Source organism: Microcaecilia unicolor, chromosome 5 (assembly GCF_901765095.1).
Source record: "Microcaecilia unicolor chromosome 5, aMicUni1.1, whole genome shotgun sequence".
NCBI classification, from domain to species: domain Eukaryota; kingdom Metazoa; phylum Chordata; class Amphibia; order Gymnophiona; family Siphonopidae; genus Microcaecilia; species Microcaecilia unicolor.
This window is the reverse complement of record NC_044035.1, coordinates 201070026-201094360: the sequence shown is the minus strand read 5'-3', so window position 1 is coordinate 201094360 and position 24335 is coordinate 201070026. Positions and strand designations below refer to the sequence as shown.

At 42.7% G+C, this 24335-nt stretch overlaps 1 protein-coding gene across 3 annotated transcripts in view; it reads right to left on the bottom strand.

The window, feature by feature from the left end:
* Positions 1-1054: 1054 nt before the first annotated feature.
* The window catches only part of AMFR (autocrine motility factor receptor), a 501372-nt gene continuing 478091 nt past the window's right edge, over positions 1055-24335 (bottom strand). For 2 of the 3 annotated variants that reach the window (XM_030203708.1, XM_030203706.1), the window contains 5 exons: positions 22330-22433; positions 18062-18196; positions 2456-2539; positions 1937-2121; positions 1055-1549 (listed from right to left, as the gene is read on the bottom strand). In XM_030203708.1, the coding sequence (XP_030059568.1) occupies positions 1390-1549; positions 1937-2121; positions 2456-2539; positions 18062-18196; positions 22330-22433 (668 nt within the window). In that variant the 3' untranslated portion in view covers positions 1055-1389. The remainder of the gene's footprint in view (positions 1550-1936; positions 2122-2455; positions 2540-18061; positions 18197-22329; positions 22434-24335) is intronic. The other variant, XM_030203707.1, reaches the window with a different exon arrangement.

Sequence of the window (24335 nt, the reverse complement as noted above, 5' to 3'; positions counted from 1 at the left end):
GGGTTTATTCCCGCCAAAATGTAATTAAACTATTTTGACAGCAAACTCGCATGTGCAAACTTCACAGGTTTTGCTGTGCCACTCCAGAAGTGACCAATCTGTTTGATTCTCAGAGCTGACCTCCCCCTCCTTGGCTGACCAAGGGTGAGGATGATTAGAATTCATAGCCCCTGGGGGGGGGGGGGGGGGCAGTCATTGCACAAGAGTGACACCTACTGGTCAACTCACACATGTACTTGTGCCAGATTCCAGACATAATTCAAATCTGAGCTTTTCAGTGGGAAATGTCAGGGCAATTGTTGCACTGAATAGAATGGATGAACAAAATAGGGAAAATCTTTCAGACAGATGCAATAAGGACTCACTGCACCAGAGCCCAGTTACAGTTTATTATGTACTGAAAACCAAAATAAAGCAGGAAGGCCATAACAAAATAATTGAAATATGCAGTGTGGAGGTTAAATAAACTCTGAATTCCCAAATTTACCTAATTTCTTTAATATTCTCCTCACCCTTTGCTTGTATTGCCTGGACAGACAATTCTATAAAGCCTTACTACTTCAGGACCAAACTACTTCAGGACCAAACTCACATATCATTAACTATGTAAAACAAGCATCCTGAAATAGTGAGTTACACTCTTCTTATTGGAGATCAAATCTGCTAAAAATATAATCTGAAAAAGGGAAAATATGTTTATTATGAACAAATCTCAAATTTTAAAATTAAATTTAATAGTGACATAAGTAGTGGTGGCACTTGCCTGCCTTGTGCAAGGATACCATAACAAATCTCTAATCATTTTTCTAATACTCCATTGAACTCACCTACTGTATTACCAGCATCTTTAGGGGTCCTTTTACTAAGGTGAGCTGAAAAATGGCCTGCGCTGGTGTAGACACGTGTATTGGTTGCACATGTAGGTCCATTTTTCAGCGCACCTGCAAAAAAGGCCTTTTTTTTGGCCGAAAATGGATGTGCGGCAAAATAAAAATTGGCGCACATCCATTTTGGGCCTGAGATCTTACTGCCACCCACTGACTTAGTGGTAAGGTCTCACGTATTAACCAGGCAGTAATCATCAGTACGCGTACAATGCCAATTACTGCCCAGTTAGTGCTGCGCGTCTACTGCATGCGCGTATAAAATGAAATTACCAAAATTATACTGCATCTTACTTGGACAGCAGGAAACATGCTTTTGTTTACAAACAGCATTTTTGTCAAACATCTCACAATAAAAATAATACAAAAAAGAAAGATAAAATTGCCTGCTGTACAAACATTACTGGCCCAAGCTTTACAAAGTGTGGATTGAATCAATGGGCTTTCTGGTAGAAATATTTCAGTCAGGAATATTTCAGACTAATGATGGAACAGGAAAGGTGATCTAAGACCGCCAGGAGCTTTGCTGCATCTGAAGTCTACGTTCTGCAGCAGTTGCCAGCATGTGGCGACGTGTCATCACCAAGTCCATAGGAGGATTTTCAAAAGAAGAGTTCTCAGAGGAAGAGGAATTTTCTTCATCTGAAGTTTTATTTAAATAGCGCCTGGAACAACAAAGGAAAGAATAATGCAAGAGAAAAAAAATAAGCTATCAAGTCTCAAAAAGAATATACCCAACTGTCTATGTCCCTCCTCATGACCCTTGTGTGCAAAAAGTCCTGGACAAGATCAACCTTTTCCTTTCTGCCCAGTAAAAAGAGCTGATGGAAATGAAGTTGGGCAGTTTCTTTTCTCCAAGTAACTGTTAAAAATAAAATTTGACTATTGTGCCATCACCACTAAAGAAAGTAACAGCTAAAGCTCATTTGTATCAAATGTGGGCAAGAATCCAACTTCAATCAGGACGAATACGGTACTTCCAACTCCATACTAAGGAAATGGGGACAGACCTCAAGATAACATCCTGTGCAGCCCCAGGTAAGGCCCCTTACCTTCGAGCTTGCTGCAGAAGGTCCTCCTTGCGCTGAACTAACATGCGTTGTCTTTCTTCCGAAGATTTAGAGAAGCGGCTTCCTCGTGCTTCAAAGTCATCCTTTTCACAAAGTGGCAGCTCCACTTCATTTTCCTCCTCTCCTTCCACACCAGAACTGAGCTCAAGGGGAACTCGCTCAGGCTGCTATTCCAAAAGCAAAAGACTTTTGTCTCTCTCTTTAATTTGTAGGTGTTTATGTATGTAAGCACAAATATACATACTGAAAAAAAGCACCAATTCCAGATAAAATAATAGCTTCCTTTCTTTCCATAATAGATGAGAATACTTCTACTTTTGGACTCTAAATGCCCGATATTTACAGCCCTCTTAGTATCTCACATCCCTAATCACAGGGTAATTTATTCCTTTACAGTTGATAAAGCTGAAACATAGAAAGTGATTTAACCAAACTCACAAGAAGGGTAGAGGCAGAGCAACCCCAGGAACTAAAATTTAGGGCATGTACTTAATATGTTACCTGAGCAGAAGCATCACCACTGGCATGATCTGTATTGTTGCTTTCTACAGGAGCATTCAATATGTGTCTGAGGCTGTCTTGACGCTAGAATAAGGGAAAACATAGCTGTCAAGGGCGATAAAAACGAAGCAGTCATTCATATGGGGAACATCTCATAAAAGGAAACCTTACATATAAAACTGTTCAAACACAGGATGCTAGTTGCAAATTATTATTTCAAGTCAATATGCTGCTCAAATAGTCTGAATCAAGTTGTATGTATTTTGATTATAATAACTTTTGATAATTGTGATTTTGTTTACAACTGTTATCAGAGCAATCATGCAGCTGCCCTCCCATTTGGCTGTTTAGCTGACTTTCCTTAGTAAATGTAGCAGGCTTCCTGCTAAGTACCAGCAAATAAAGAATGTTGTTATATATGCTTACCGTTTATTTCAAAACCTATGTTATATACACAGTTGTTTCTAACCAGCAACGATTCTAGACACTGCAGATTTAGCAAGTTTGCTATCAACCAATTTACTTCAATTCTTTGAAGGAGTAAACAAACATGTGAACAAAGGGGAGCCAGTTGATATTGTGTATCTGGATTTTCAAAAGACGTTTGACAAGGTACCTCATGAAAGGCTACAGAGGAAATTGGAGGGTCATGGGATAGGAGGAAAAATCCCATTGTGGATTAAAAACTGGTTGAAGGATAGGAAACAGAGAGTGGGGTTAAATGGGCAGTATTCACAATGGAGAAGGGTAGTTAGTGGGGTTCCTCAGGGGTCTGTGCTAGGACCGCCGCTTTTTAATATATTTATAAATGATTTAGAGATGGGAGTAACTAGCGAGGTAATTAAATTTGCTGATGACACAAAGTTATTCAAAGTCGTTAACTCGCGACAGGATTGTGAAAAATTACAGAAGGACCTTACGAGACTGGGCGGTTAGATGGCAGATGACGTTTAATGTGAGCAAGTGCAAGGTGATGCATGTGGGAAAAAAGAACCCGAATTATAGCTACGTCATGCAAGGTTCCACGTTAGGAGTTATGGACCAAGAAAGGGATCTGGGTGTCGTCGTCGATAATACACTGAAACCTGCTCAGTGTGCTGCTGCGGCTTGGAAAGCGAATAGAATGTTGAGTATTATTAGGAAAGGTATGGAAAACAGGTGTGAGGATGTTATAATGCCGCTATATCGCTCCATGGTGCGACCACACCTTGAGTATTGTGTTCAATTCTGGTAGCTGCATCTCAAGAAAGATATAGTGGAACTGGAAAAGGTGCAGTGAAGGGCGACTAAAATGATAGCGGGGATGGGACGACTTCCTTACGAAGAAAGATGACATTGCTGCATGGATGTCCAACCGCCACCTGAAACTGAACATGTCCAAGACCGAGCTTATTGTCTTTCCACCAAAACCCACTTCTCTTCCTCCACTCTCTATCTCAGTTGATGGCACCCTCATCCTCCCTGTTTCATCTGCCCGCAACCTCATCTTCGACTCCTCCCTCTCCTTCTCTGCGCATATCCAGCAGATAGCCAAGTCCTGTCGCTTCTTTCTCTTTAACATCAGCAAAATTCGCCCTTTCCTCTCTGAGCATACCACCCGTACTCTCATCCACGCTCTCATTACCTCTCGCCTTGACTACTGCAACCTACTCCTTACTGGCCTCCCACTTAGCCATCTATCCCCCCTTCAATCTGTTCAGAACTCTGCTGCACGTCTTATATTCCGCCTGAACCGATATACTCATATTACCCCTCTTCTCAGGTCACTTCACTGGCTTCCAATCAGATACCGCATACAGTTCAAGCTTCACCTTCTTACCTACAAATGCACTCAGTCTGCAGCCCCTCATTACCTCTCTACCCTCATTTCCCCTTACGTTCCCGCCCGTAACCTCCGCACACAGGACAAATCCCTCCTCTCAGTACCCTTCTCCACCACCGCCAACTCCAGGCTCTGCTCATTCTGCCTTGCCTCACCCTATGCTTGGAATCAACTTCCTGAGCCCTTACGCCAAGCCCACTCCCTACCCATCTTCAAATCCTTGCTCAAAGCCCACCTCTTCAATGTTGCTTTCGGCACCTAACCTTTATACCTTTCAGAAAATGTAGACTGCCCCTATTTTGACTGACATTTGTCCTTTAGATTGTAAGCTCCTTTGAGCAGGGACTGTCCTTCTATGTTAAATTGTACAGCGCTGCGTAACCCTAGTAGCGCTTTAGAAATGTCAAGTAGTAGTAGTAGTAGGCTAGGGCTTTTCAGCTTGGAGAAGAGATGGCTGAGGGGAGACATGATAGAGGTATATAAAATAATGAGTGGAGTGGAACAGGTGGATGTGAAGCGTCTGTTCACGCTTTCCAAAAATAATACTCTAGGGGGCATGTGATGAAACTACAGTGTAGTAAATTTTAAACCAATCGGAAAAAAGTTTTCTTCACCAAACACGCAATTAAACTCTGGAATTCGTTGCCAGAGAACGTGGTGAAGGCGGTTAGCTTGGCAGAGTTTAAGGTAAAATTATGCATCATACCTGATAATTTTCTTTACATTAAACATAGCAGATCAATCCATAGACTGGTGGGTTGTGTCCATCTACCAGCAGGTGGAGATAGAGAGCAATCTTTTGCCTCTCTACATGTGGTCATGTGCTACCAGGAAATCCTCAGTATAGTCATATCAAAGCTCCATCTGCAGGAATCACCAAACATAGAGGATTACACCCACAAAGGGACACTCCGCCACCCAACCACCGCCAAAGCGGGGGGGAGGGGGGCACCCACACCTGCCGACGTGGGGGGAACTGGCATGTCCTGCTACCGCGGGAGGAGCTGGCTTAACCCATCACCGCCAAAGCGAGAGGGGAACAAAGCTACCCTACTACCGCACGAAGCAGGAGGGAGCACTGGCATAATTTAGTTATGAATCCAACCACCGTCGAAACGGGGGGAAAGAAGCAGCAGCTCACTGTAACACAAAGTTGTCCCAACTCCAGGGAAATCCAAGTGGAAGACCTTGAACTCGAAGTCCTCCTGAACAGGAACTGAAGTCTAAACTTGAACCTGAAATATAACTGTACAGTACAGATATCTGGGAGGGACTATGATTAAAGGAAAGAAAATTATCAGGTATGATACATAATTTTACCTTCCATATCAAGCAGATGAATCCATAGACTGGTGGGATGTACCCAAGCAGTACTCATCCAGGGCGGGACATGGAAATCCCAGAACGCAACACTGAAGCTCCAAACTGGGCCTCGGCCCGTGCTGCCACGTCCAAGCGATAATGCCGTGAGAAGGTATGAGCCAACGCCCAAGTCGCCGATCTGCAAATCTCCTCCAAGGAAATGGACCTGGACTCTGCCATTGAAGCCGCCTGTGCTTTAGTAGAATGAGCCTTCAGCTGGATAGGCAGCACCTTCCCTGCGGCCACATAAGCCGCCGCAATCGTTTCCTTGACCCAACGTGCCACGGTAGGTTTAGATGCCTGCAGACCTCTACTGGTGCCCGCGAACAGCACGAACAGGTGATCCGACTTCCGGAAATTGTTGGTCACTTCCAAGTATCTGATGATAACTCGTCTAACATCCAGGCATCTGAGCGCACGATACTCCTCTGGATAATCCTCCCTACGAAAGGAGAGTAGACAAAGCTGCTGATTCACATGGAAGCGAGAAACAATCTTGGGCAGGAAGGAAGGCACTGGGCGAATAGACATTCTTGCCTCCGTGAACCGCAGGAACGGCTCTCTACATGAGAGCACCTGGAGTTCGGAAACCCTCCTGGCTGAAGCGATTGCCACCAAAAAGACTGCTTTCAACATCAGGTCCTTCAGAGACAGCCGCGATAATGGCTCAAAGGGCGGCTTCTGCAAGGCCAGCAGCATCAGATTGAGATTCCACGTAGGCACTATCGAGTGCAGAGGAGGGCGTAGGTGATTAACCCCTTTGAGAAAACGCACTACATCTGGCTGAGAAGCCAGGGAAGCACCCTTCAGGCGACTCCTGAAGCAAGCTAGAGCCGCTACCTGGACCTTAAGAGAGCTGAGTGACAGGCCTTTCTCCAGACCTGCTTGCAGGAACGCCAACACTGAAGCAATTGGCACCGTGAAGGGCGACAGGGATCCTGCCTTGCACCATGATACAAAGTGTTAATATATGGCCTGGCTTTAAGGCTACCACTGGAATAGTGATGGCCAAAGCTATGCAGCCTAAAACAACTGAAAAAGTACTGACTAGGCCAAACAACAAGTAAATGATTTAATATTTGAGAATCTGCAAAAAGCAGGTCTGAACAATGAGTCCTGCCACAAATTGGTACAATTTTTAAATCAAATACAGCACCTGTAATGAAAGAATGATGGATCAGATGAATAAAATGGGGCTTATAGTTTTTGTATAAGATGATGCAGAGTTCATAAGATGGTGTGAAAAGTATTGCAACAGGGAGATGTGAAACTGTTATCTCAAACCGCACGATGAGAAAAAACAAAACAACTTGTTCCCAAAACATGCTGATAAGACCGCGTGGGAAAGTATGATCTCAGAAAGTGAGAAAGATTAGGAGCAAGGTTTCTCACCATTTACTTCTATGGAGAGGTTTGTGTATAAAAGAGGGGAGATTTTGCCTTAGTTTAGGAGTCCTCCCCAACGCTTCTCTCAGACGGCAGGGCGCTGTGCAGATTAACCCAGAATCTGTCTGATGTCTGTATTTGTATCAACTTGAAGACTTGTCTTTGGGTAAGAAATAAAATGTAACTATCTATCTAAACCTATCTCTGTCTCTATTTGTATTGATTCCATCTTCTCATTACTTAACATTTAGCCTACAAGGTAGATCACATACAAGTGACACTCAGTGTTGGACAGAAAGCAGTAGTTATGGGAATTAGTTTTCAATTACGGCTCCTAATGTCACCCCAGAACAGACCCCCTTGTGATTGGGTGACAATGGAGGTCAGAGAAACTATACAGAACCTGTTATATGAAATAAGTACCTTTAGCCCCCCGTGGGAAAGAGTCAGAAGGAGGTCTACAAGAGGGGGCATTTAAACAGTGGTGACTCCGAACGCTGACCATACTCGCTAACCTTCTTGATCTTCTTTTGAACGCAAGAGGGGAGACTTAATTTTGTGCGTTCAAAGGTTCTATGTTCTTTTCTGTCTTCTTCCTTGTTCTTTGCAGGTTCCCTTCTTTAGTGGGTGATGTTGTTCACTACCCGTTATATCATATCTTCCTCTCGGTACCCAATACCAGATACTGGTGATTTGACATCTATTCAGATCTCTGGTAAGGACTTTCTGAAACAAACCTTTCTATTTTGCGGTTGACCTCCCTATGCCACCGAGAGTTCGGAAGGGCATAGTGATCCCACCAACTGTTGTCTTTCTCAATTGATTTTCTGCGCTGGAGAGTACATTGCATGAATCGTAAGTATATTTTCATTTATTGTATGTGTTACTATTAAGCTTGCCGTTGTATACTTTCATGGCCTGTTGGATTAGCTCTAATTCAAATGTTTTATTTTACCAAATTTAGGATTAAGATTTTGTCCTCAGTACACAGGGACGCCTCTGTATGTGGGACAATAACTTTGTATGTGTATGAGTGTGGTTTTCCTTTTCTGTTTGTGTGCTGTGACTTGTGATTGGCTACTGGAATATTTATTTTCATATATTTTTTGTTTTTTTATACCCTAAACAATTCCTTAACCGTGCACAATTCCAATGATTGGTTTCGAACTACATCTAGACATATCTTGCTTCCTCTTCTGAACTTTAAGTTTTCTACTTATCAGGATTAGGTTACTGTTTCAATTTTATGTCTATATGTTGCTGTGTGTCCTGTGATAAATGACATAAATTACACCAGCTATTTATTAAGGGATCATTTCTTTAGTTTTAAATTAGTGCTTTAAGGTTACTTTGAGAGATTGCCTATCAACTGCAGTGGTACTAAATCTCAAAGGAGTGTTTTTTTTTTCCCAGGATTGTATATTATTTCATTTAAACAATGTTTGTTTGATTTGTGACGTGATGTTAAATACCTGATTGTTTTTGACTTCTGGTAAATTGCTTTCACTAGAAATGCAAGCACTTTTTAGTTTTAATTTTATAGGTGTGTGTCCGTGTATGTGTTCTTTGAAAATTGCATAATTGTTTCAGATATTTCCTATGAAAGGTTCTATATTATATGCCATCTAAAACACTGTTTCTTTGTGATGTTGGTTAAAATAACTAGTGCTGATGTTCACTTCCTGGTTCTCTATTGGGGATGTGTTCCGTAAGAATGAATTAACTGTTTTAATTTTTCTTTTCACGTCTTATCTACTACTTTCAAACTTCCTTCCCTGCCTCTTAAAGATTTATAGTTTTAAGATATATTATGGTATAGAGTTCCAGCATTTCTGGTTCTCAATAGGGTTTAGAGATTAACCCTTGCATAATATAACTAACTGGTAAACCCGAACTAAAGAAATTCAGGTTGCTATTATTTTAGAGTTATGTTCAGATAACACTAGCTACAATTGCCAATTTCCTTTTTATTGAGACCCGTACCTATGGAAAACAGATAAAGTAATGACCTTCTCCTCTTTTCCTCTCCTGAAGTATTAATTCTATGAAGACTAATCACACCAGCATGAAGTTTTAATACGAAAACTTAAACTTACAGTTTTCGTCTGATGTATAGTCCTATTTTCAGTCACCATAATATCCACTGCTTGCATTGAGCAGTAAACTCAAATTAGACACAGGAAACACCGTTATTTCGTGATTTCCTTAAGACCGAATGACAGAAATTAACCCTTGTAGTTCTTATTTCTCTACAGGTCATCTTTAATTCATTACATGTTTCAGATTTTTAATGACTAGATGGGTTTTTCTGTGATTCTGTGTTATCCTTGCTACTCTTTGTTTAGAATTCAATTTACAATGTAGGCTTACAAGCCGTTCCATTTATCATACTGGTCTATATGAACATATCATGCTGGTCAATTTATGCATTTATTGCATTAATAAAAATTATTATTATATCCTTGAATTTTGAATTTTACTAAAATGTTTTAAGAAATGCTCCTACGTGTCTCCTGCTTATAAATTGGCTCCTCCTCTGTATTTAAAATATACTCTAAATTGTAAATTGGTTCCTGGGAATATATAAGCTAATTTTTAGCTATCCCTCTGAATGTGAATCTTGATATGCTGTCATAATTTAGGGCCCAAATTGTGAAAGCATAGAAAGGATCAGTTTAAAATTTAATATAATTTTTATTTTCCAAATTGGCTGTGAACTATTACAGAGGACTATAGGTTATTGTCCTTCTCATTTGACCTATTTAAACCTTGTAAAGGTCACGTGAGGAGGCCTCATAGAAATATATGGTTTTTACATCTTTCTTTTCTGATATTGGCTTTTCTCTATCTTTTAAAATATCATGTTAAAGGCTGCATTTTCCTGGAGCAGACTCTGACCACAATGTTTCCTCAGACTCTGCTTACTTCCTGTGCGAGCAACATCTAATCTACATGGGAAAAAAAAAATTTGTTTTCTATTTGTAACTTATGATTTTATATATTGAAACTACGCTCCACCTATTGGTGCCCCAAGGAACTAGCAATGCATTCTTTGACTTTTCTTTCTAATGATCCTGTACTAAGATTTAACTACTAGGCATTACTCGTATCTCATCTCTATTTATTAAGTCCTGTAGGATGAGTGAAGACTGCAAATCCAATTCCTGATCTACCGCCTCTATTCCAGTTTAGTACTTCTACTGCAACTGACCTCTGGCCAGAAAAAGGAGCACCAACTTCTCCAATGAGAATTTTCTTTTGTCCAAATGATGTCATTAATTTAGACCTGCTTGGTTATGCTCTTAAATATTCTGCTGTATTAAATATTTTTGCAGGCTCATCTTTTCCAGAACTTACATGGCACTTTACGTATGAGCTCTCTATTACAACAGACAGCGACCGTGATTTCAGAAGATACTTCCATCACCTGGACTAGTTATGAGTTTTACATCTCTGCACATTAGTCTTCTGCTTTGACCATGACTGTTTCCTAAGCTACCCTTCTTTCTGAATCATCTAGCTCGTAAGTCCTGCTGGCCTCCTGCAACTGAGGGCTCAACCCTTGGTGAATGTTAGTCATCGCAGGTGAAGATTCCATACCTATTGGCGATAGATTTCAATGCATTGCCCGTGCCTTTTGACTATTTATTTTTGTGCACCATAATCCTGACCCTCCATACCTCAATAACTTGAACAATCAACATCATCTCTAAATTTAAGTTTTTATTGTTTTTTTGGTACCCTTTTCTTTGTTCCATATACTTAACTATTGTTATTTGTTCAGTTCTTCGTAGTAATTACCAATCTGTCTTGCACACTATGCAAGCCAGAAGTGGGGATACATTCTGCAAATCCCAATTCCTAGTATTAAGACTGTCACTTCTACTGATTCCTTGCCCAAGTCGCTGTGAAAATCCAGCCCTGTTAGATCTTCCAGATCTCCGTCCAGATTCTTCAGCGCTTCCACCGCCTCAACCATAATCGATGAAAGAGAATTTAGAACTGATACTTAATTTGAGAATTACTGTTGCTGTTTATGGACATTATAGATTCATATTATGTTTTATTTTCAATTTAGCAGTAATCCTGTCTAGATAGTGAAAAGGTTTTATTTCCTTTATTGTTCTAAATGTTTTTCCAAGAGTTTCCCCGTTATTTCTGTTTATGTAATTTAAATTGAAGTCGATATTGCTCAGATACAAGGGTAACATCAAACCCTAATACTGGCTCTGATATCATAATGTAGGTGTAAACCCTGTTAGTATCAACCTGTTATGCAATTGTTTAACTTTGGTGTAGGCTTACTTGAGCTGCATGTCTTTCTGTAGGTTTGACTAAGCTCCAAGAGGGGTAACGGATATATACAATGCTTCCCATACTTCCAGGTCATTATGCATATGTCAAGATCCATGCATGACCTTGGTTAATATAAATTTTCCTAGGATTGACCATTTTTGCTGTATGAGGCAACCTCATACTTGCTATCCACTTATTAGTGCTCATGATTGGATGCCAATGATGAGTACTAGTAAGGTCCAGGAATCCCGACCTGTTAAGGATTCTGAATACCTACAACCTTAAACAGCCTATTAGTATGATCCACCTGAAATTGCTATTACCCGCATACCTATATTTCATGGGATTTTGTAAATGAGCTCATGGATTAGTCCCATTCATAAAAACATTTCTCGCTACAGGTTTGAGTAAGTCTCAACCGAAAACTAAACAAATTGTACCAGTTGATCTTAAGACTCAGATAATTTGATGGCCTCATAGAATACCTTCTGGAACGGATGGTACCAAGGTACGTTAACCCTGGTGTCACCCTATGGGATAGGGTGAAGAGGGGAATGTTAATATATGGCCTGGCTTTAAGGCTACCACTGGAATAGTGATGGCCAAAGCTATGCAGCCTAAAACAACTGAAAAAGTACTGACTAGGCCAAACAACAAGTAAATGATTTAATATTTGAGAATCTGCAAAAAGCAGGTCTGAACAATGAGTCCTGCCACAAATTGGTACAATTTTTAAATCAAATACAGCACCTGTAATGAAAGAATGATGGATCAGATGAATAAAATGGGGCTTATAGTTTTTGTATAAGATGATGCAGAGTTCATAAGATGGTGTGAAAAGTATTGCAACAGGGAGATGTGAAACTGTTATCTCAAACCGCACGATGAGAAAAAACAAAACAACTTGTTCCCAAAACATGCAGATAAGACCGCGTGGGAAAGTATGATCTCAGAAAGTGAGAAAGATTAGGAGCAAGGTTTCTCACCATTTACTTCTATGGAGAGGTTTGTGTATAAAAGAGGGGAGATTTTGCCTTAGTTTAGGAGTCCTCCCCAACGCTTCTCTCAGACGGCAGGGCGCTGTGCAGATTAACCCAGAATCTGTCTGATGTCTGTATTTGTATCAACTTGAAGACTTGTCTTTGGGTAAGAAATAAAATGTAACTATCTATCTAAACCTATCTCTGTCTCTATTTGTATTGATTCCATCTTCTCATTACTTAACATTTAGCCTACAAGGTAGATCACATACAAGTGACACTCAGTGTTGGACAGAAAGCAGTAGTTATGGGAATTAGTTTTCAATTACGGCTCCTAATGTCACCCCAGAACAGACCCCCTTGTGATTGGGTGACAATGGAGGTCAGAGAAACTATACAGAACCTGTTATATGAAATAAGTACCTTTAGCCCCCCGTGGGAAAGAGTCAGAAGGAGGTCTACAAGAGGGGGCATTTAAACAAAAGGTACGCCATACCCTGGCGTACGTAGTAGAAGTAGAGCGCTTCTGTGCTCTCAGCATAGTGGCGATGACCTTGTCCGAGAAGCCCTTCTTCTTCAGCCGCTTCTGCTCAAGAGCCAGGCCGTAAGACCAAAGGGGGAGGGATCCTTCATCACCACAGGACCCTGATGTAAGAGGCCCCGCTCCGCTGGAAGCCGCAGAGGACTGTCTACGGAAAGCCAGATCAGGTCCACATACCAAGGGCGTCTGGGCCAGTCTGGACCCACCAGGACCACCTGGCCTGGGTGTTTCGCCACCCGGCCGAGAATTCTGCCCAGCATAGGCCAAGGCGGGAACACATAGAGAAGCTCCTGCACCGGCCACTGCTGGAGAAGAGCATCGACCCCCAGAGATCGAGGGTACCGTCCTCTGCTGAAGAACTGTGGCACTTGGCCGAGGTCACCATCAGATCCAAGGTCGGCATGCCCCAGCGCTTCGTGATCTCCAAGAACACCCGAGCAGACAGTTGCCACGCTCCGGGATCCAAGGTATAGCGACTGAGAAAGTCCACCTCGACATTCAGGACTCCCGCAATGTGAGCCGCCGACAGCTGGTCCAGATTCGCCTCTGCCCAGTGGCATAACTTCATGGCCCAGGGCCGTGCCAATGCGGTAAGCCAGGTAAGCAATGCAGGGGGGCGCCTGCCTTCGAGGGGCGCTGCTGCCCTGCAGTCCCTGCCTTCCACTCACTTGCAAAATCTTTTAGCTGAAGTTGCGATCGCCAAACCAGCAGTGAAAGCAACAGCAGTATTCACTAAGGCAGGCAGGCTCTTCAAGTTATTTTAAAGAATGCAACAAAATTGCTATATATGCTGTGGTTTGGGGCTAATTCCTCACTCAGGGTGAGCTTCAGAGCTTGAACCGCATTCAAATTAAAGACAACCTGAAATTTTAAAAGTGCTAAAAATAAGCTTTAAAAGTATTTGTATTAAATCTAATTGCAGAATTCAGGTGCTGGGAGTCTGTACTTGGTTGTCATATGCTCAGATTTGTTTAAATCGTATGCAAATTAGTCCGTTTTTGGGAGGTTCTCATTTGCATATTTATGAATAAAAAATGATGGAAGTGTTTACAGCCTTAATGTTAGGGCATGGCTCTGATCAAAAGTGTGAAGTTTGGTCCAAAAACGAAGGGTTTATCTAGTGTTTTTCACTAAAAATTCCCATTACAGTGTCTGTATGTTAATCTGCATTCAAATAGAGCTCTCTGATTGGATGATCAGCTTTTGTTAGAAATCTGACCGGAAGGGAACAGAGTGAGACAGCAACTGACTGTCGGTTTGGCCAAGAGAGACATGCAGCTGTGAGTTCCTGTGTGTGTTGACTGAAATTATAAAAGACTGCCAGATTATATGGTAAATGAGAAAATATGAATGAAAAGAGGTTGGTGGAGATTGAAGTTTGAGATTTCTCTAGTGAAAAAGGTTCTGAATATTTCAGGATTACTTGAAGTTTATGAAGAATAGAAAAGGGTGAATTTCAGTTTAAGAGTGTTTAAATCCTATAAGCTATATAAAGGCTAGGTAGATTTAAGTGACTGTAAGCAAGGAAACCTTAATATTTAATCTGAAATAAATATTTGATCTGAGATAGTTGATCAGAGACAAATGTTTGATCTGAATTATATCCTTTGGTGCAAAGGAGATTAGAAAAAGAATCTTTGGAAACTAAGAGGACTTTGCTCACATTTTGAATTAGCATTCCTATTTTGAGTTGGAAATCTTTGAAGTGTTATGAAATACATTTGCTTTAATGAAATTGCTAAACTTTAGAGTCAGAGACTTATCAATGAGGGATACATACAGTGCTATTTTTTTCCTGAGGTCCAGCTTACTTGCCTGCTCCCTTCTGTTCCTGCTCTGCTAGACGGAGGGGGTGGGGGTGCCAACTGATAGTCTGCAGGGGGGCACCAGAGACCCTAGGCACGGCCCTGTCATGGCCTCCCTGGCTAGGGGGGCGCTCCTGGTACCTCCCTGGCGATTGATATAGGCTACAGCTGTGGCACTGTCTGACAGGATTCGAACTGGCCTCAGTATCAGTACCTGAAGAAACACTTGAAGCGCCAACTGAATGGCCCAAAGTTCCAAGAGGTTGATGGACCACTTCGCCTCCGCCGGCGACCATATCCCTTGCGCTGTCCTTCCCAGGCAGTGGGCTCCCTAGCCCTTCAAGCAGGCATCCGTAGTAACGACAAACCACTCTGGGGACGTGAGAGGCATACCGGCTGACAACTTGTCTGACATCAGCCACCAACTTAGCGCCCTTCTCACCGCCGGGTCCAGGGGAAGGCGAACTGCATAATCCTCCGAAACCGTCCAGCGCCGCAGAAGAGAGTGCTGAAGTAGCCTCATATGGGCCCTGCCCCAGGGCACTACCTCCATCGTGGTCGTCATGGAGCCCAACAGTTGCACATAATCCCAAGCCTGAGGAGCTGAGGAGGCTAGGAACTGGCCCACCAGGGCCTGAAGCTTGAGGCTCCGGTCGTCCGGCAGGAGCACTCTGCCCACTTGGGTGTCGAACCGAACACCCAGATACTCCAGGGACTGAGTCGGGCGCAGCTGACTTTTCTCCCGGTTGATGATCCATCCCAGGGAGCTCAGAGGAGCAATGACCCTGTCCGTCGCTCTCCCACACTCCGCAAAGGAAGGAGCTCGAATCAGCCAGTTGTCCAGGTAGGGATGGACTTGCACTCCTTCCTTGCGGAGAGAAGCCGCAATGACCACCATCATTTTGGAGAAGGTCCGCAGAGCCGTAGCCAACCCGAATGGGAGGGCTCTGAACTGGAAGTGCCAACTCAGCACTGCAAAGCGCAGGAAGCGCTGATGAGGCGGCCAAATGGGAATGTGCAGATAAGCTTCCTTGATGTCCAAGGATGCCAGGAATTCTCCTTCTTTTACCGCAGCAATCACGGAGCGGAGAGTCTCCATACGGAAATGCCATATTCGCAAGGCCCGATTGACTCCCTTGAGGTCGAGAAAATTTCCTGTCTTGTGAATCCTTAAGGGCAGAGCCACCTTCCACCGGCAAAGCCGTCTTTTTTGTCACAGCAGTGATCAGAGAGTCCACTGCTGGCCAGCGCAAGGCCTCCTGTTCACCCTCTGGCAGAAGGTACAGATGAGTCATGGCCCTGGCTACCTTGAGGCTTGCCTCAGGAGAATCCCACTGAGCCGAAATTAGAGTTTTCATGGCTTCATGGATGTGGAAGGTCCTGGAAGGGCGCTTGGTTCCCAACATAATAGCGGAACCTGCTGAGGCTGAAGGAGGGCCTTCCTCCGGAAAGGAAATACTCAAGATGCTCATAGCCTGAACTAACAGGTTAGGCAATTCCTCTGAGCGAAAAAGCCGCGCTGCAGAGGGATCATCTCCCCCATCAGGGCAAGGATCAGCCTCCTCCAAAGAATCCCCAAGGGACCTTTGGGAGAACTCAGAAACGCTGCCCTCATCTACATCAGAGGAGACAGAGTCCCACAAGACCTGAAGATCCACCCGAGGGCGCTTGATCAGGAAAGCTCTTCCCCATATCTGACAGGGGAGCAAAAGCAGCGTTTTGCAGTTGAAAGGCCTGATGCAGCAACAAAATAAACTCGGGAGAGAAACCCCCGTTTGTGCACCTCTGCAAACTGGGCCACAACCCTAGAGGAACTCTCAACCTCCACTCCATAGAGCGGGGGAGAGGTGCGCTGTGCATCCAAAATGATGTCCGGCGCGTCACTCCACGAAGGAGCCGTGCGGGAAGCATGGCGCTTAAACTTCGCCATCTTCTTACCGCCGCCCAACTCAAAGGCGGCCATACCAGAGGCTGTCCGAGCTGCATGGGTGGCCGACGTTGGAAGGGTGGACATCGGGGGATGGACGCCTAAGGCGGGAAAGGCCGCCGATGCCCCAGCGGAGGAAAAACCGGCTAAATCAGCAAAGTCCGGAAGGGCGCCCAAAAAGGGCTTCTCTGCCTCAGATCCCCGTGCCTCCCCACTAGCAGCGCGATCACGGTCCGGGGAGTGCTTTTTCGCGCCCTTACCATCCGACGCCATGATCCACGAGGGAAACGTTCGGGGAAACCCCTGCCCGCTAGGAAAAGGTAAAATTACCTGCTTCTTGCTCCGAGCTGCAACAAATTGTGTCCCAGTGAGCAGCTGCAAGTAAAATCTTTTCTGCTTCAAGATTGTTATGTCTTTTTTTTTTTTTTTTTTTTAACGGAGCCAGCGGGAGGGGGGAGAAAAGGAGGGACCTGGCACCACCAGGTTTGCACTTGCTCACGAAGAGCCCTCAACCCCAGGTACTCAACAAGCCTAAGTAAATAGGCGTGGAGACCAAGCCAGAGCTGCTGCGTGTGGACCACACACCTGCTAGATAGAGAGAATACTGAGGATTTCCTGGTAGCACATGACCACATATAGAGAGGCAAAAGATTGCTCTCTATCTCCACCTGCTGGTAGATGGACACAACCCACCAGGTCTATGGATTGATCTGTTGATGATATGGAAAAAAGGGGTTAGACAGTTTCCTAAAGGACAAGTCCATAAACCGCTACTAAAGGACTTGGGAAAAATCCACAATTCCAGGAATAACATGTTAGCATGTTTGTACGTTTGGAGCTTGCCAGGTGCCCTTGCCCTGGATTGGCCGCTGCGTGGAAGGATGCCTGGGCTCGATGGACCCTTGGTCTTTTCCCAGTGTGGCATTACTTATGTACTTATGCATTCTGCTCATGTGTTTCTCTATTTCAACACCCCTGCAATCAGTTGTATGAAGTCAAACAATAACATCAACAAATCTACTAAAAGAAAAACGAATGTTTTAAGATTTTATCACAGCAATGTGGATAGTCTTAGGCATTAACAGCGATACCTATGCAGCAATGGCTGAGCTAGGTTACAGGGGATACGCTTAAAAATGGGGGAAAAACTGCACAGCTGCAAAGGCTCAAAAACATATCATAAGAAGAAGCCAGTTATTATACCCCTGACAACATCCCAAAAGGAACAGGAAACTGCTGGGGAAAAAATTATATATATATATATATATATATATATATATATATACACATTTTTTTAAAACAAATTTTACATTCTAAAATTTTTCACCCTGTCCCTCTGCTGAATGCAGATCAAATGATCTGAGTGAGGATCTCCTGCCCAAAACATAGAATTAGCCCTAGCAAACAATTTTGTGGTATGGGAAAATATCTAAGCTGCTGCTGGAAATAACTAAATTCCTTTTTAGAAATCTGTACCTGAAACCGACCTGTGTGGGGAAAGGGATTTGCATGCGTCCCTCTAAAATGTTGTCGGTCGTCATTTCCATGGATCTTGTCAGCTGGAGATCCTGAAGAACCAAATGGTATGGAACCTGAGGGAACATCTCCTGAATCTGATGGGCCTGCAAAAAGGATAAATTAGTTCTTAGATGCTAATTTTCTTTCTTTGACCAGACCAGTCCATATACTTGAGTTTCTGCTGTCCTACTAGCTGTTAGAGACTGAGAACTACTGAGCTGTGATGTCATCAAGAGCAAAGAAAAATCACAGAAGTGGAAAGAACAACAATGTCCCACGAGGAGTCACACGAAAAAACGAGGAGTGGGAACAGAATCAGGCTCCAAAACAGACCAAAGACACTCAATATAAATTGCAAATTTTAATAAAAGGATGACAACACGGTACCATGTTTCAGCACTGAAAGTGCCTTCTTGAGGAGTCTGCACAAATATAAATAATAACAAACATAAACGTCTTGAATATATACCAAAAAATAGATGAACATAAAAATATGAATATTAAATATTCAATAAAGGGCTAAAAACTTTTACAATCCAAATTAGAAATAAAAATGAGTTACAAATAAGATCAGATAAAATACAATTTCAAAAGTGCAAAAACAGAACAAGCAAGTATACAACATAGCTCTCAACATTGTTGCAATATACACCTCCTCTGTGCTGTTTACCAATACTGATGGTTTACCAATACGCATGTGTCCGCCCTCCCCCTGTTTTGGTACCTTTTTGAAGTCCATTTAAACATTGAATACACTGTATGCTTTTTTCCAGCCCACCATCGTCATTCAGAAGCAAAATCACTCACAACACTTATCAACAGTCTTTATAAAGGTAAAATTTTTCTTTTGTCTCTCTAGGACAAATACATTCAAAGCAGTGTACATAGTATATACAGGTACTATTTGTACCTGGGTCAATGGAGGGTTAAGTGACTTGCCCAGAACCACAAGGATCAAAGTCCGCTGCACTGTTAGGTTACCCCTCCACTCCAACTATAACTATATCCCAGTCATGATTCTCTGTGAACAATGTCTCCATGAGCGCCACTAAATCTAAATCAGCCTCTAGATCCAAAACCTTATTTCCCATACTATGGGCATGAGTAAATACTACTTTCCAAGTGCTGCCCCTTTTCCCATTTGTGTAGAGGTAGTTAATGGTTCTCTTACCTGAGGCCTTATACTTACCTGGGAGTCTTTGATCACCCAGCCTCAACGACTCTAGCTTAAAAGCCCTCTTCAGTAGGTTAGCCAGTCTGCTGTTGAAGACACTACTTCCCTTCCCTTCTTCAATAGACAGACACCATCTCCTAGGAAAAGTATCCGATCCACAAAGCCAAAATGCTCTTGACTACACAGCCACATTCATCTCCAGGAAGCTAGCTTCTCTGCCTTGGCCTTTAGCCTCTTCAAGCAGGATCCAGAGCCATGAAGCTAATTTTGATACATTTGGAGAACCTACCAATATCATTTGTGACAACACGGATGAAGAGCATCAGATTATAGTCATTAGGCTTGAAGAGTCTCGGCAAGCTGTCTATAACATCTTGAATTTTGGAACCTGGAAGACAGCACACCTCCCAGGAGATACGTCTGGCGAAAGCGCAAGCGGAAGAAGAAATGGCTAGAAATGTAAGGAGGGGGTGACAAAAATTTCTTCAGGTATATTAGTGAAAGGAGAATGACTAAAAAGGGAATTGTGAGACTAAAAGATACTGTGAACCGCTATGTAGATAGTGATGAAGAAAAAGCAAATTTGCTAAATAGATACTTTTGTTCTGTTTTCACAGAAGAAAATCCTGGAGCAGGACCGCTATGGACTGGAAAAAGTACAAATGAAAATGGAGTGAGATAAAAAGGAAATCCTGGAGCAAGCATGCAAGCAAAGCAGCTCCTTAAAGAGAAAATTAAATAAGTCTTCTCTACAAAGATAAGAAAAAAATAATAAAACATTTATCCCAGCAATATGAACTTAGAATTTAAATAAGCCCTTTCCTAAACTAACTCCATGAGGCACAGCACTTGCTGCAAAATAGCAAACAAAAATCTACCTCATTCCACAATTATTATTATTTATTTAGATTTTGCTCACACCTTTTTCAGTAGTAGCTCAAGGTGAGTTACATTCAGGTACACTGGATATTTCTCTGTCCCAGGAGGGCTCACAATCTAAGTTTGTACCTGAGGCAATGGAGGGTTAAGTGACTTGCCCAGGATCACAATGAGCAGGCAGCAGGATTTGAACCAGCCACCTCTGGATCTCAAGACCGGTGCCTAACCACTAGGCCATTCTCCACATTTTCCTCCTAATGACTGGAGGGCCTATAAATCAAAGATTAGCCTTGAGATGGGTGGGAGAGAAGGAGAGAATTAAACACTAAACAGATGCTTTTTTCAATTGGTTATCTGTGTTCTAAACTGATGCAATGTTAAGCTCTAAATGCAACCTAAAATACTAGACTCTTAACACACTATTTATATAAAACCCTAACAGAAACTTTGAAGACTACACTATTGTCTAAACTGACTTTTGCAAAGTAAGCAGAGTAATTTTTTAAAAATGACAATGAAATTTCCTATTTAACATAAAGTTTACCTTTTCCCAAGTTTGAATACCATTTCCAGCAGGTAAGATATTCCAATAAATTTTCCTCCTCAGCAAGTCTTCTCTCTCAGCATTAGGAGCAGCTGAGTTCTGGTTAACTTAACACCTACTCAGTGGCGTTCCTAGGGGGGCTGACACATGGGGCGGATCGGCAATGCGTCCCGCCCCCACGGGCGCAGCAACCCCCCCCCCGGTGAAAGGGCCCCCCCCCAGGTGCACGCTGCTGGGGGGGGGGGGGGTGCCGCGCGCACCTGCCCTTCGTTCGTTCCATGCACCCTCTGCCCCAGTACAGGAAGTAACCTGTTCCGGGGCAGAGAGGGAGCATGGAACGAACAAAGGAAGGACAGGCGCACGCGGCACCCCCCCAGCTGCGTGCACCCGGGGCGGACTGCACCCACCGCCCCCCACCCCCCCTAGGAACGCCACTGCACCTACTTGATGATTCACACTGCACTTATTCTGTCCTTTCAACTTTTCTGTTTAATCAGTCACTATTGGTTCATCGACAGGTAACTGAACAATATATGTTTCTTCCTTCCTTCCTAACAGGAAACCCTTGCAAAATGTTCTCTGTAACGTTATTTTCTCTAGCAAATAATTTCAAACAGATAAATACAAATGTGACCCTACCTTGCCTTCTAGTTTCTATTGAGATTATTATTCTTTTCAGTGACTAAGCTGCACTCTAAACCAATGATAAACACTAAAAAGAGGCTTCTTCAACCCTGCTCCCTCCAAGTCAAATACCCCACTCCCTGCACATAAACACCTCCCTCCCAGAAACCAACCCTCCACCTACTCCCCCTTCCCTCCTCCCCCCCCAGGACTTAAACGCAGACCACTACTGGTGATTCCAGTGGGTCTATGTGGGAGCCTTCCTATTTCACTCCCACATGGGACTGCACCAGAATCCAAAATGGTGCCATATTTCTGTTTATGTTACAGTTTCCTCCTGCTCCTTTGTACGTTCAGCTCAGTCTGAATTGGGGCTGGGATCAGATGCCATGAGCCTTCATTCAAAATTACCTGCGATTTTCCTCCCCTATCTAGTCTTTACAGTGATGGATCTAGGCTGGAGGCATTCTGGAAGCCTGCAAATCACAGGTCACTAGCTGTCACCCTTAAGCAAAGGCTATGACTCTCAATCTTCCCAGGGTTCTGTAAATGCTGCACAATTCCACATTAAGCCAGACCAATGAAAGAAACAGGAACCTTCTGCATAGAAATGCACAGCAACTGCTATCGAGCTACTAGATCAGCCCTGTTTATTTTAGCTCTTTCAGGAAAGCACCTTGAGAAAGCACCATTGGGGTAGCTTCCCTGCTTGGTTGGGGGAGGGGGAGAAGGTACAGGGATGTCATTAATAGGGGCAGGGGAGCAAATTCAGCATTAGAATACTCCCTCCTAAGACCCTGTCTATAAAAAGCACCCTAAATTGACCTAAAAGCTCATCCTAGTACATAATTATACAACTGAGCATTTGTGAGGTTTCAATGTTTCAAAAGATTATCCAGCACAGTAAATTAAAAAGGGTTCATTTTCAAGACCACCTACGGCACTTGACAGTATTTTGTATTGAAAATATTTATTCTCACCATAGCATTAAAAATATTTATAGTATTTATTCTCACCATAGCATTAAGCTGAGAGTTGCTTGCTTGTGTAATACCAAGGATATTGGTGGTATGCATAACTTCCACTGAAAAGCTAGGCAGCCAGCTAGCAATGCGAGACCCTGAAAACAACAAGACAGGAAAAGCGTTTTCTGTTTAAGACACAAAATTTATATTTCATTTACATAGACACATATACGTATTATATACACCTACATTCTATCATTCTCACACAGTGCAATACCCAACCAAGAGAACCACAGTTATTTGATTCTTTTTAACTACCAAGACATTAAAACCATATACAATTGCTCAGTTGGTGCCCCTACTGTCCCCCTTTAAAAAAAAACAAAACAAATGTTGTAGTTTTTTTTCTTCCTCAGGACTAGTTCAGGATTGTCTTCAATAGTAGAGGATAAAAACACAGATTTCTGATACCCTGCCAACAGGGAAAGTCAGTGTTTTTCTCAGGGGAGAACCTTACTTAAAAAGGAAAAGAAAATTAATCTGTGAAGAGCAGTGAGACGAAACAATGGGGTTCTAAGCCTGAAAACTGTATTATTTCATGAAGTGCATTTCTCCTAATTGGCCAGCAGATGGAACTTGTTTTGAGTTTTAAAGTTGCTGTAGAAAAAGAGACTTTCTGCAGTAAAATTGGCCAGACACTTTCAAAGTTGATGCCCCGGGGCTCTGATTGGCCCTGGACTTCAAAACTAGCCAGGACGTACTGGATTTTCCTTTAGTCTCAGTGTGGGGGTACAGAAGAGAAACATCTCTGTCCTGAGATGCTGTTCAAGGCTTGTGAACAGTTAAGTTCCTGAACTCCCCAGGTACTACCCAGGTAGTAAACAAATGTTTAGATAGTTTTATAATTGATCCATATTCAGTAGTTACCTGTTATTGTTTGCCGAGTTCACCTTTTTATGTTCACTGTTCGTGACGCTGAACATTTTTTAGTTTATTGACTCTGCTGTCCTAAGAATCTTGGTTTGTGCTTTCGGGTCTGTGGGTGATTTGTATAAACTGTGGGACCACTGGAGTGTGGCCCCTGTGTCCTAGAAATAACTGAGAAATAACTTGAGAGTGGGAGACTAGCCTAGAGGCGAGTGGGACCCAGACGGTGGTAGGAGGGTGTTAGTATAGAGCATGAGCTAAGGTGCAGGCAAGTCTGGGCAGACCCTTCAGGGTAATCACAGGCAGGTGCTAGCCATTTCGTGGCAAGCAGTATAGAATGTTTTTAAAAACAAACAAATTAAAATGTGTCCTAGATTAACTGGGTCAGTTTTTCCGCTTTCGCTCATTAAGAGGCCTTTTACTAATATTGCAGTAAAATTTGCAGTTACTGTGGCTTAACACAGGGCTTTACCATGCAGTAGATGCAAATTTAACATGGCACCTATGGGGTGGGGGTGTTCTCAGTATTTTCTATTACAGGTCATGCATTAACATTCACATTAATGCACAGTACCAGCTTCCAGTTAACACCTATTTAGGAGGCGGCAAGTAGACCAGCATTATAGAAGCAAGTGCAACATGTTAACTGCCAAATGCTTTTCATGCCCACGACACAAGAAGCACTTGACACAAGGTTTCGCACATATTAACTACTAAAATTACTGCAAAGCCCCTTAACGTGGCTCTGCGCTAACAGTTATTGCACAGTAAACTACACATTAAGTGGTTAATGCAGTTTAGTAAAAGGGACCCTAAATTTCTTATTCATCTTTCATTATACATGTTAAGATGGTTTATAACAAAGAAAATAACTGAATAAGAATAATAAGAAGCTATTAAAAATGAACAATATTTCCTATTAATAATTAGGGCTGTACCAAATATTCGTATTCAATTCGGCCCCAAACACATTAATTATATTTGGCTGAATAGTGATTTAAATTTCAATATGAATAATCTGGGGTTTTACTGTGCTAAACTCTACTGAAATAAACAATTGATTTTTGACTTCATGTTACTTCTTTTATTATTTGTTATGTTAAAACTCAGTGCTTGATATTCATATTTGG